Genomic DNA, 12,018 nt, shown 5'->3' with positions numbered 1-12,018 from the left:
TGCATGTTTGATGAAGCTTTAGCTGCAATGGAGCGCTAGCAGTTGTCTCAGAGTGATGACATCATAACATGAGCCGAGCGCCAGCAGCAAAGGCTGCATTCCATTCCGAAATGCCTAAATGTGAACTTCAACATTTAACATCAACATTTAATGTTTTACTTTTACATTTAAATTTAAACATTTAGATTTAGGATTTAATATTTAAATATATTTGTTATGTAAATGTAACATTTAGTAAAAATTAGCTAAACGTAAGAAAAGTGAGCTAAATAATAATAAAATGTTAGTTAAATAAATTTAACACTAAAAAAGTGAGCAAAATATTGAAAAATATGTTAATGAAATATTTTTACGTTTGTCCTCCATCCACATTCTCAGTTACAAATTGAGTGATTTCTACATTCTTCTGACTGTCAATATGCTTTGGTTTCATTTAAAAGGGCTGAACATCAGACATTGTCCAACATTAACCTTCAGGGAGGATAAAAATTCACACAGGCTCACATCGAAAAACCTATGAATGTCATTATTTACCCAGTATGCTTTGCAGCATTAATAAAATGGTGCCATCCGTGTGACAATATTTTTTTAATTATAAAAACTAAACAGACTACAGTAATTTTAGTCTTTGTTTTGCAGCTCAAGTAAATGTTTATCTAATAATGTCTAATGTTACATGTATCATTGACCCCTTTAAAGAAACAGAGGCCAGTTTCAAGGCATTTAGATGTGATGGCTATGATGCAAATACAACATTTTTAATATACATACATTTTCATGACGACTTAAGATAACACAACTTAATTGTGGTATAGAATTGAAGTATGTGCCAGGAAAATACACAAACATTACTTGCTTATTGTTTCCATAGAACTGCATTGTAAAAGGTCCTAACTTTTACTTTAAGTAACTGTAAATGTATCTACATTATGTGTATAGAGTTAAATGTTAGAAACAGACTATAAGCTGACCTTATTTTGCTCTATGACTCACCACCTCCCTCTGCTGGCTAAAATGAGGCATGACAATAACAATGAAGCTAGGAACGTTTAAAATTATTGCATTTATGAGGCTGAAAGTTGGCATTCAGTCAGTTTATTAAATGCACATCAGAAAATAAAACTGACAATCTGTAGGTAATGGAAGGCATGTAAATGTGGAGGGATGACACAAGCGTCGGAGAGTCTGTAGATGTTCATGACAGCTGTGAAAATGACTGTTTATTTCAACCAATAAAAAAAATAGCATGCAAATCATTTCAGCTGCAAAATAATTTGAAATGACACAACTCTGAAGATATTTTGGGGCATTTTCCAGCTTTGARATTTTGTGAACTGTGAAGATCTAGAAGTTAAACCTCTCATGGTTGGACTCTACCAAGTGAGCTTTACCACACATTCCAGATTTTACTATCTTTAAACAAATTACATGATATGTAAATTCTCAACATAATACAACCTCCCCCCCACAAACATGCAAAAAAGGATTGCATTACACTTTTAAACAATACTAGTCAGCTCCATTCAACAGTTTCATTTGTAATTTGCAATACATTTTTAAATGTTTGTAATAAAACAAGAAAAAATATATAACTATGCATGTCTAATCAACAATTATATAACTTTTTGATCAAATTTTGTACAAATATAATTTATAATAATTACTAACAAGCAGTATCCTGAGTTTTTAGTTTGTTTTCATAGTCACTCCAAAATACTTATTTATGCACAAATTAAACATTTATACAAAATATTGCTTTACGGCAGCTTGAATCTAAAGAAAGGAAAAAATCTGCTTCATTGCTGATTTTAATCTATCAAAACAAAAAAAAAGTTCTGCAAGTTCTGTAATTCTACACACACATTCTTGATGACAGTTAGATATTTAAATTTCCCACAGTGTAGTTGTTGGTAGCTGGCTGGCTATGTTTTAGGTTGCCATTTTAGCTGAGCAGGCAGCTAATTAAAACTTGAACATGACTGAGAAATGCTGTCTGGTATTAAAAATAAAAGGAAATGCAATTCGGGATCACCAAGTGTCAATCTGAAACATGCATGTGAAAATAAATACTCCTGGTTTGGATTTAAAACCATCAAAATGTCATCCGAGCGTAAAGTTTGCTTCAGGAAAAAAAAAATACTTATTTTTCCCCCCCAAAATAAATGTTTAGTTATTAGCTGGGCTGTAATCACTCCACATAGATCTGCAGCATGTACAGTACATTTAAAGCATAGAATATGTCCCTTAACAGTCCTCACCGAAACAGTAAAGTCTGTTTATTTTACAATCAAAGGTTAAAAATAATCYCCTTAATATCTAATCCTCCTCTTCCTTTATTTATTATTGCTGTTGAAAACATATATTTTTGAAATGATTTCTGAATATGTAAAATTGAAAACAAAGTATTTTTTTTAAATTAAAAGTAATCTCCTGCACCAAATTTCTTGTAGTCATTAAACATGACTTAGATAAAGGACTCCCACGCACATCTTTTGAGGTTTTCCATAAGAAGATTTGGCGTATTATTTAACTTGAGAAAAATAGATTTGACTAACAGCTCATGATTTAAGTACAGACAGCATTAAAAAAAAACAGTAAAGATAAAAAAAATGATTTTTTTCACCCTGCAGCTCTGCAGTGTATCTTCAGGGATATTACGTCTTGCCAGTGTAACCAGATTTAGTTAATTCATGCTCCTGAGAGGCGTACATCTCTGATACAGAAATTAAATATGGAGAACCTCAAAAGACACACTGAATGAAAGAGCTTGTAAAGCAGCCATGAATTTGGTGTTCTCAATTAAAAAGAAACAAACTGTTCTCAGGGTGATCAAGTATGCAACATGCTTACAGGAAGATGCAGTCTTCTTGGTAATTTGCTAGTTCTTCTTAAATGTTTTATAACACTGTAAAAGAAGTGACCAAGTTCCTGTAAGTTGGCTTTTTGATGCCGTCAGGGTCAGGCAGCTGGATCCCAACCTTGCAGGTGATCAGACACATGATCTGCTTCTCAGATAAAAGGATTGACTGTTACTCGTCACTTGCAGCACACGGTGCTTCCTTTCAGTTACCAATATGAGGGTCAGTAGCATCAATGATCTGGTGGAAAGTCTACTTCCTGTTGCTGATCATGTGGTCTAACAAGGTTCAGTCCTTTCCTCGGGTCACCTTTCTTTAAACTGAGACAACCTGGGGACAGAGACATGGGCGTAATACACAAAAATGTCATCATTGTGGCTTCAACCTTAGTTTTAAATCCCTAGAATGACAGAAAACGAATCCTACTTTTTTCCTGTATATTGTCTCTGCGAGGGTGAGCCTGCAGCTGCGTCCACCTGCCCGCTTTGCTCCATGTTGTCATTCCAGATAGCCCTCAAACACATCCAGCTCCGTGTCTGTGTCGTAGGGTACAGAGGCCGGATCTGAGAGCACCCCGAGATCCACCAGAGCCTGGTCCATATCCTCGGGCAGAAACACTATCCCCACATTCAGGACTATGTACTCCATCAGAAAGGCATAGTAGAGGATGAGGACGTTCACAAAGAACAGGCCCAAATAAAACATATATGGGAGCTCGTCCAAAAGCGATTCCACCGAATCTAACTGGGCATAAACTGGTTGTGTCATAGAAAAGAAAGATGAACCAAAATTTGGCTTCTAGTGCGTAACCAGAGTTGATGATATTTGCTGCTACAAATCTGTTTGGGCAGGTGAGACTCGGGCGTCCATTTCGGCTCAACCCGACCTGTAACGGTGGCTAAGAAATCTTTCCGAGATCCGTTTATCTGTAGAGTCCAGAGGAAAATAACAGGAAAGCATATAAACTAAACGGCATTACGTCCATTGCTAATAATAACCATGGGACTTAATTAAAACATGGCGAGAGCTAGCTCGACGCATTCTTGACATTGGTTCCTAACGCCATGCCAGCTCGCGACGGCTAAAAACAGTAGCAGCCAAGGTTAGCCAAAATAAACTACACCATTTGTTACAAGTTCAGTCTAGCAATGCTCTAAACTCAGAAAATAAAAATATAATCAAAAACGTCTCACGTCGTCTTCACGGATAAAACTCGCTTAATATGTAATTTTTTTTGCCAACTACATCAAAACAGAGCCGACCACAAAGCCACATCTGAAACCTTGAAACGCGATTGGTTCACCGAATAGCAGCCTCTATTCTGATTGGCTGATACGATGGCCATTCAGTGACGCAAACAGGGTACTGTCGCTTGATTTAATCGTCACAACCACCATAAAAATTGTAGTCCTCCTYACCACTTACACCACCATGTATTGTGGAACAAAAACTACAATTCCCAGAAGAAAYCTAGTGATGAAGGCGTTACCCAGTCTTACAGCCCTATCCGCCTGTCACCCTACCTACGCTAGGAGATATTATTAGTACGATAAAAGTAGGCGATATGGGTAAACGCGTTTTATAAATTGTGCAATATTTTGGAGAACAGCGGCTCTTTTAAAACCGCAACCATGTTTGGTCGGTCGCGGAGCTGGGTTGGAGGACAAGGAAAGACGAAAAATATCCACTCGTTGGACCATTTAAAGTGAGTAGTTAGCGTCACGGAGGCTAAATATTAGCTTGTTTATTGGTAACCGGTTGAACGCAACGTTGACATTAGCTCAGCTATTAACAGTTTAAAACATTGCTTTAACATTATGTTGTCTATTCAGTTCACAAACTTACTTGTAGTTGTAGTATTTTTGTTATATCTAGTAGGGTATAGGATGCTAGCTAGCATATTACATTGTCGGGGCGCTTCCAATTACAAATGTCATTTGCTGCTAAGAGTTCCGGGACATTAAAACCGCAGGTGTTTTGAGTTATGTTAGATAACAAAGTAGATTGTAAATTTGTTGAAAGTGTGCTGTCTAGGGTTTACGAAAGTATGTGTAAGGTTAAACTCGTGCAACTACAACATGTGTCAAATTAAAACAAATTAGATTCCAGTCAGGTTGTCGTACACTGGTGTTAACTACAGTGTAAATTACTTTAGCTTTGTATCTAGAGCTTTGCTAACTGTACCGTTTTTGTTTTACTGCTAAAATGTTTTTATTTTATCTCTTGTACACATGCTTTACATTTGTAAATGTTTTTATTCAGATATATGTACCACATTCTGACCAAAAACACCACAGTGACCGACCACAACCGAAACCTACTAGTCGAGACTATCCGCACCATCACAGAGATCCTCATCTGGGGGGACCAGAATGACAGCTCTGTGTTTGAGTAAGTCCCAGTCAGTGACTGTACACTGTCCATTCCAAATCATMAAATGTGCATCCTGTATGGAAGTTAAATAAACATCTATTGTTTATCATATACAGCAGAAATTTGACATTAAATGTGTTTTGCTAATCTGTTGTTAGAATTTCTTTGCGTTTTCTGGCTGTGCAAGTAATGACTTACGAAAAATGCAACATATATCCACAACCAAATTAAGGACATTTAGGATTTTTATTTTATCATGAGGTTTTTAGAATTTCTTGTTTATGCAAATATGTTTGTCGTAAGATGTGTATCTCTGCACATGTGTATGTTWTTAGTTTTTTCCTGGAGAAGAACATGTTTGTCTTCTTCCTGAACATCCTGCGTCAGAAGTCTGGTCGCTACGTCTGTGTTCAGCTCCTCCAGACCCTCAACATTCTGTTTGAAAACATCAGTCATGAGACTTCCTTATGTAAGTAAAAAAAAATAGTAATTTACTGAAAAGGTTAATAGTGATGGGTTGCTGCTGTCATTTTGAACCTGATCCTGTGGTAAGGGAGTGAGACTGTAACACACTGCAGAAAACGGATAGCAAGTTTTGGTTTTTGTGTGTGTGTACTTTTTAAAAGTCATACAAAATTTTAAGCATTACAAGAAGCAGAGTACATTAGTTTTACTTTTTTTATTAATGCATTTTTTTCACATTTTTTTCATGTTTTATTTGAATAAAGTGCAGTATGTATTTAATAAAAGTAACTATGCTACTGTTACTTATAGGGGTGTAAGAAAATATCGATACACTGAAATATCTCGATATTTCATTTCCCGATACTGTATCGATATTCTAAAGCCCTGCATCGATTTTTTATTAAGGTTTAAAATGTCAACCTTCTTGCCAACCGTTCATTTTTATGTTGTAGTTCAGCCTCTGACCACTAATTGGCAACAGTGAGCCAGCCATTTGGCTCCTCTACCTCTTGAGCGCCAGAGAGTAAGGGTAGCATTAGCATTGTAAGTAAACATTAGCTTTTCTTTTTTTTTTCCAGTAAGAGGTTTTTATTTAATAGAATTTTTGGACAAAAAAATCGCAATATATCACAATATATTGCCTTGCTTACAGTATCGCAATATATCGGGATATATCGTGTCATGACCCCTGGTATGACTGGTTGCCAATACACAGCCCTAGTTACTTACAACATTGTAGTTATATTTTTCTTTTTTTTAATTATTTTAAGCAAATTTTAAGAGGCCTTTTTTCTAGTAGTAGGTTTCCTGTTTGTTTTTGAAAAACCCAGGTTGATTGATTTCTCTTTTCTTTAGCAATCATCCAAAAATATCAATATGTTGATCTGTGTTTTTAAAATAGGCCTTTTATTTAGGTTGCCAATAGAGGTGGTTGCTTTAAAAACATTAGGTTATAATGTTGAATCCTAAATAATTATTTGAAGGACTTGCTTTTTTGCAGCAGTTACGAAATCTGATGAGCTCTTGTGGTTTTACAGGAGTAAAATGCTTGAAAGTAAAGGCAGTAAAATGAAAAAAAAATCCCCAAAAATTTGTTTGTTTGTCATATAAAAACATCAATCTACGTTTTAGCATGATAGCAGTGGAACACAAATGAAGCTGCTGAAGTGAAACTACCCATTCAGCCTAAATGTTTAACACACTAAATCACTGGATGTCGATTAAAAAAACAGACTGTTAAATTTCAGGTCATTTAAATAATTTTGACCAAATAAGACTATTTTGCCTGACTTCCCTTCCCCTTTGTTTTTAGATTATCTGTTGTCAAACAACCACGTCAACTCCATCATCGTGCACAAGTTTGACTTCTCGGATGAAGAGATCATGGCTTACTACATTTCCTTCCTCAAGACCCTGTCTCTTAAGCTAAACAACCACACTGTACACTTTTTCTACAACGAGGTGAGGCCACAGAAGAATCAAGGGTGCATGAAAGAAAAACACAGAAACACAGTGAAATGATTTAGTGACCCACAGTTATGAGMTGAACCTGTCCGTCAGCAAGAAAGGAAGGATGAGATTAAGTATTAACAACATTAACAGTAAGATCAGCTGGGGAAAAAGGTCTAAGTCTTTTTCCACAAAACAATTTGAAGTTGCACAAAGCTGTGAGGTTGTGCTACACATTTTTTTACTAATCATTAGATTTAAAAATCTAGTTAATGATTCTTGAACTTTGATTAGTTAACTTTAGATTCTGTTCCTTTTCTAACATGCTGCACATTCCTGTGAAGGTTCATTGATTTAGCTGACTCAGCAAAGAATAATTAATATTAAAGATAATAACTGCTGAACGTATGGTACGTTTTCTCCTCAGCTGTGATCCAGAGACGTTACTGGTTTAATTCTGAAAATATTGCTTGTGCTTTGTTTGTATATCTGGATCCTGACCAACTCAAAAGTTATTGTTGTTGTAACTTTTTATTTGTTCGGCTTTACCTTTGTGTTTATCTGTGTGCACTGGGGAAAGTTTTTGGTGTACTGTTAATGGTAGCTGTGCTCCTGAAGCCAAAACCAGACCTGATTTTGTAGATTTCAGAGTATTTTCCTGTAGAATGAGGACCTGGTTTATACTGTGCTATATTTACTGTATACATGTACTATTGTGGTATATTCTAACTGATTCATAACGTAATTTTATGTACGGAAACAACCATAGTAAACGTGTAGAGAAATATACAACCTTTTTAAAAATTTTTAACAATTTATAGACTCCTTTTAATGAGCTGTTTTGTGTTTTTATTTCTCTCTTTTCAACTCCTTAGAAAATAATTTACAGTGAAATTGGGATTTAAAGCTCATTTTCCTCCAGGTGGCAGTGTTGCATTGCTGTCATCTTTTCCTTCCCAGTAAAACTTTGTCATACTTTTAGAAATGAATTGCAAACTCTGGTTTGGGTTTGGTTTCAAGTTCAAATTTCTTCAWTTGCTGTGACTTCAAGATGGTTTTTAAACCTCTAAATGCTTCCTCGGAGGTCTCAGTAACTGAGGAAATGTTGGGAGGAGGATCAGGCACAGAGAGGGCTGTGAGAGCAACAGGTTTCTGCTTGATACAGATTTACAGTTTGCTTAAACCTAAAATAAATGAGACAAAAAAGCTAATTAGTCTTTTTATATATGTGTATATATATTTAGAAAACATAAATCTAATTGTAGTTTTTAATGCTTTACACTAAAAAATATCCATAGCTTTTTTCCTCAAATATTGTCTGGATTTTAAATTTTTTTTACAATATTTTTCAGAAGAGATTTGGATTTTACTCATACTAGATGTTTAGAAACTACAATAGTGTCCAATGTTTCTGTTCAGCTGCTTCCTCGCTCTCTCTGTCGTCACTTGCGGCCTGAGTTTGGCGGTGCAATGCCTTGCTCACCGGCGCCTCCTCTCTGTCTCCCACACACAGCACACTAATGACTTTGCCCTGTACACCGAAGCCATTAAGTTTTTCAACCACCCAGAAAGCATGGTCCGGATTGCAGTCCGCACCATCACACTCAACGTCTACAAAGGTGAGTTTCGCGCACACGCATGTGCACACGAACACCGCACACACACAAACCGCTCACGCTTATAAACACGAGTTCAGGGGATGCTGGGACTGCTTACAGCCTCTTTTTGTGCTTCCTGCTTTCTGCTTATTCTGCTGCATGGCTAACAGGTAACAAGTGTGCAGATTATTTTAGACTTGATGTGGTTTTATATTTGTCATCTATTGTAAACAGCGACTCTGATCTCACACGCTCAGATCTACAAACTATAAGGACTGGAGTTAAATAGCAATAAGTAAAAACAATTCTACTGTTGTCCATCRGGGTTATTTAAAATGACAGTTTGCAGCACAGCAGTAGTTCTATTTTAATGCTTTTAACAAACTGTTTTATTTTCTGTGCTGAATCAACCCTCTTATCTCCTCAGGAATTCTACTTTAATTTCTGGAAAACTTTTTAACCTTTCTGCTCAATTTTTCTGCCTTCATTGCAATTTTTTGCAACATGGTCTGTTTCAGTAAATGTTCTGAGCGTTTCATGTAACCCTCAGATCATACAGTAGATTTGATCTTGTAGCCATTGTCATTTTATGTCATGAGGAATTTCTGATGTCCTTATAAAGAGGAAACCTCAAATTATATTTGAATATTGAGATTTTCCAGCTAAAAAGAAACAAAACTTTGCTAGCTCACAGGGAAAATCTCAAAATTTTAAGGCATTTTTCCTCAAAATCAGTTTTTTCGTTGNCATTGCAATTTTTTGCAACATGGTCTGTTTCAGTAAATGTTCTGAGCGTTTCATGTAACCCTCAGATCATACAGTAGATTTGATCTTGTAGCCATAAATGTGACCCATCATATTGAAATAAAGATTAAGTCAAATTTGGTCAAAATGACCTAATGACATTTTCAGATTCTTGGCTTTAAAAGCTACCTTTTGATACCTGGATCATTCTGATATCTTAATCAAATCCATATACTGTATATGACTTAATTTGTCTTGTTGGTTACAATAATACATAAATATTTGGTCTGTGTCCTAATTTTGTCATTTTATGTCATGAGGAATTTCTGATGTCCTTTATAAAGAGGAAACCTCAAATTATATTTGAATATTGAGATTTCCCAGCTAAAAAGAAACAAAACTTTGCTAGCTCACAGGGAAAATCTCAAAGTTTTAAGGCATTTTTCCTCAAAATCAGTTTTTTCGTTGCTACTGCTCAAAAAAAGTGCTTCAAAATTTTGTTTTATGATTATATTTCAGGCAGTTCATTCAAATGATACATTGATAAGCCATTTATTCATTATATTTTGACAAAATGCAATTTTTGTTAACATTTTAGTCAAAACACTATATTTGCCTGTTTCTCCATATAACACTTTTGGACTTAATCCTCGTTTCGATGTGATGGGTCACAAATATGATGAAACATACAGTATTTGTCTAAGGATTGTGTTTCTCTCCTGGTCGTAGGCCATGAAATAAAACATTTGCCAGACGTGGAAGAATAAGTTTATTGCAGCAACTTTGACTTTTTGATTTGTTTTATTCTGCTTCACTCTGTCAGAACTGTCATACTACCATGCAAGTGCTCATCTAATACCCTGCATCAATAATTTCATTAAAATGTTAAAAACATTAAAGTTTTTACCTGGTTTTAAGATYTTTGGAGTACCATGGCACTAAAAATAAGTGAATATATTGCAGTGAAGGCTTCATAATGGTAAACTTTGTATCTGATTGATGCGTCCTCCTGATTCCTTGTTCATGCACTGCAACAAATGACAACTTGGAAAACCGTTTCTTCCAGCGCTGGGGCTAATTTATCCAAATGGTTTTGTTTACATCAACATTGAAACTCCTTTTCCAAGTGTGTCATTGTTTGCAGTTTTTGTCRAGATGCCTGCGTGATCCTTCCAAACCTCCACCCACCCTCAGCCGCCCCGTAACTCACATTAACCCTGTGTCTGTTTCCCCCTCTCCAACCACTCCTCCTCCTCTTCTTGTCTTTCCTCCTCCTCCTGCGCGTCCCATCTGCCTAACTGCAGTTTCATGTAAGTTGGTTCCATTCATTCAGTCTTTCTCTCAGGGCTGGGTATTTGAGCAACGTCTTGTTTTTTTTCTGTTCATACGCTGCATTCATATAAAAATGGTGTGGTTCTAAAAGAAGTGGTCATTTAGCTTGATTGAATTAGTTGTAAATTTACTCTTTGGGTTTGGTGGTTTTATCAAATTTGAAGCCATCTTCAGCCCTTGCTTGTTACTCAGCTCTGCCTCTTCTTAATGGTGTATTTGTTGTAAAAATCTGGATGTGTGTATTTTTGTAAATCATTGATCATGTTCTCACTCAAGTGCATTCATGCAGAGAAAAACCTGCATGCCACTGCAATTATTTTCTTCACCTAATTTGTTTGACATGCAGAGTTTTAGAGGAGCTCCTCAGTTTATTTTGGTGATATGTTTGACTGTTTTATTCTTTATTACTATTATTTAGACTGTGTGATCCTTCTCAGTTAGATGTTTGGCTTGACTATTTAGCACTGCTTAGTTTGTAAAAACCGCAGAGTATCGTCACTGTTGTTTAATAAAGAGTTTTAATAAAGAGTTTTTCTGACACCAAGTGGACTACGGAGGTCTGACAAGTTCACCTCACTATAGTCATGTTTCTCAAATAGTTTGAAACCAAGTAAACCACTGTAATGTTGGTATTACTGACATCAGTTTTTGTTGCTAAAAGAAACAAAAACAATGTAATTAAAACTTTAACAAAACCTGAGCACTATAACCATTCTCACAATCTGATAAACAATTAGTTTTTAGCCAATTTCTGCAAAACTCAGAATTGTGCATCCTGACTTTAAACAGTGTTTTTTTTCACATTTATATTACCTCCCTACACCTGCAAACATTCTTGTCTGAAATGTAGAAGAAAATTCTTAAGAGCAAGAGAATCATTTAGTTTTAAAGTTTGTAWAAATCTTATTCTCCTATTCTTAAGATGAAATAGTTTTGCTAATACATTATAAAAGGATCATTAATAGTCTGAAAAATTGAAACTACTTTTTGTTGCACTGTATTTTTTTAAACAGTTTTTGGTATGATTGAACAGGTTGTTCTTTTCCAATTTTTTATTTTTATTTTATTTTAAATCCTTTTGGTTTTCTTTATTTGGTCATGTTAAGCTGTCACATTCGGGATTTTTCTGGAGGTCACTGTGTGTGTGTGTGTGTGTGTGTGTGTGTGTGTGTGTGTGTGTGTGTGTGTGTGTGTGTGTG

The 12,018-nt window shown here is 35.6% G+C and overlaps 2 protein-coding genes across 2 annotated transcripts in view; one reads left to right on the top strand and one right to left on the bottom strand.

The window, feature by feature from the left end:
* Window positions 1-1,079: 1,079 nt before the first annotated feature.
* On the bottom strand, window positions 1,080-4,155 carry dexi (Dexi homolog (mouse)). Its single transcript, XM_014006925.1, has 2 exons — window positions 3,285-4,155; window positions 1,080-3,188 (listed from the first exon to the last, which is right to left on the bottom strand). Exon 1 carries the CDS (start codon window positions 3,624-3,626, stop codon window positions 3,357-3,359), a length of 270 nt encoding a protein of 89 aa, XP_013862379.1. The 5' UTR covers window positions 3,627-4,155; the 3' UTR covers window positions 1,080-3,188; window positions 3,285-3,356.
* A 188-nt stretch (window positions 4,156-4,343) lies between these two features.
* The window catches only part of clec16a (C-type lectin domain containing 16A), a gene marked incomplete in the record, with an annotated part of 48,834 nt that continues 41,159 nt past the window's right edge, over window positions 4,344-12,018 (top strand). Inside the window, 5 exon segments of the mRNA XM_014006923.1 lie at window positions 4,344-4,563; window positions 5,121-5,249; window positions 5,567-5,700; window positions 7,009-7,157; window positions 8,659-8,764. Coding sequence (XP_013862377.1) covers window positions 4,490-4,563; window positions 5,121-5,249; window positions 5,567-5,700; window positions 7,009-7,157; window positions 8,659-8,764 — 592 coding nt within the window.

The sequence above is a fragment of the Austrofundulus limnaeus genome, unplaced genomic scaffold (assembly GCF_001266775.1).
Source record: "Austrofundulus limnaeus strain Quisiro unplaced genomic scaffold, Austrofundulus_limnaeus-1.0 Scaffold38, whole genome shotgun sequence".
NCBI lineage: Eukaryota > Metazoa > Chordata > Actinopteri > Cyprinodontiformes > Rivulidae > Austrofundulus > Austrofundulus limnaeus.
Note: the sequence above shows the minus strand (reverse complement) of the source record. Positions and strands in the feature narration are given on the sequence as shown.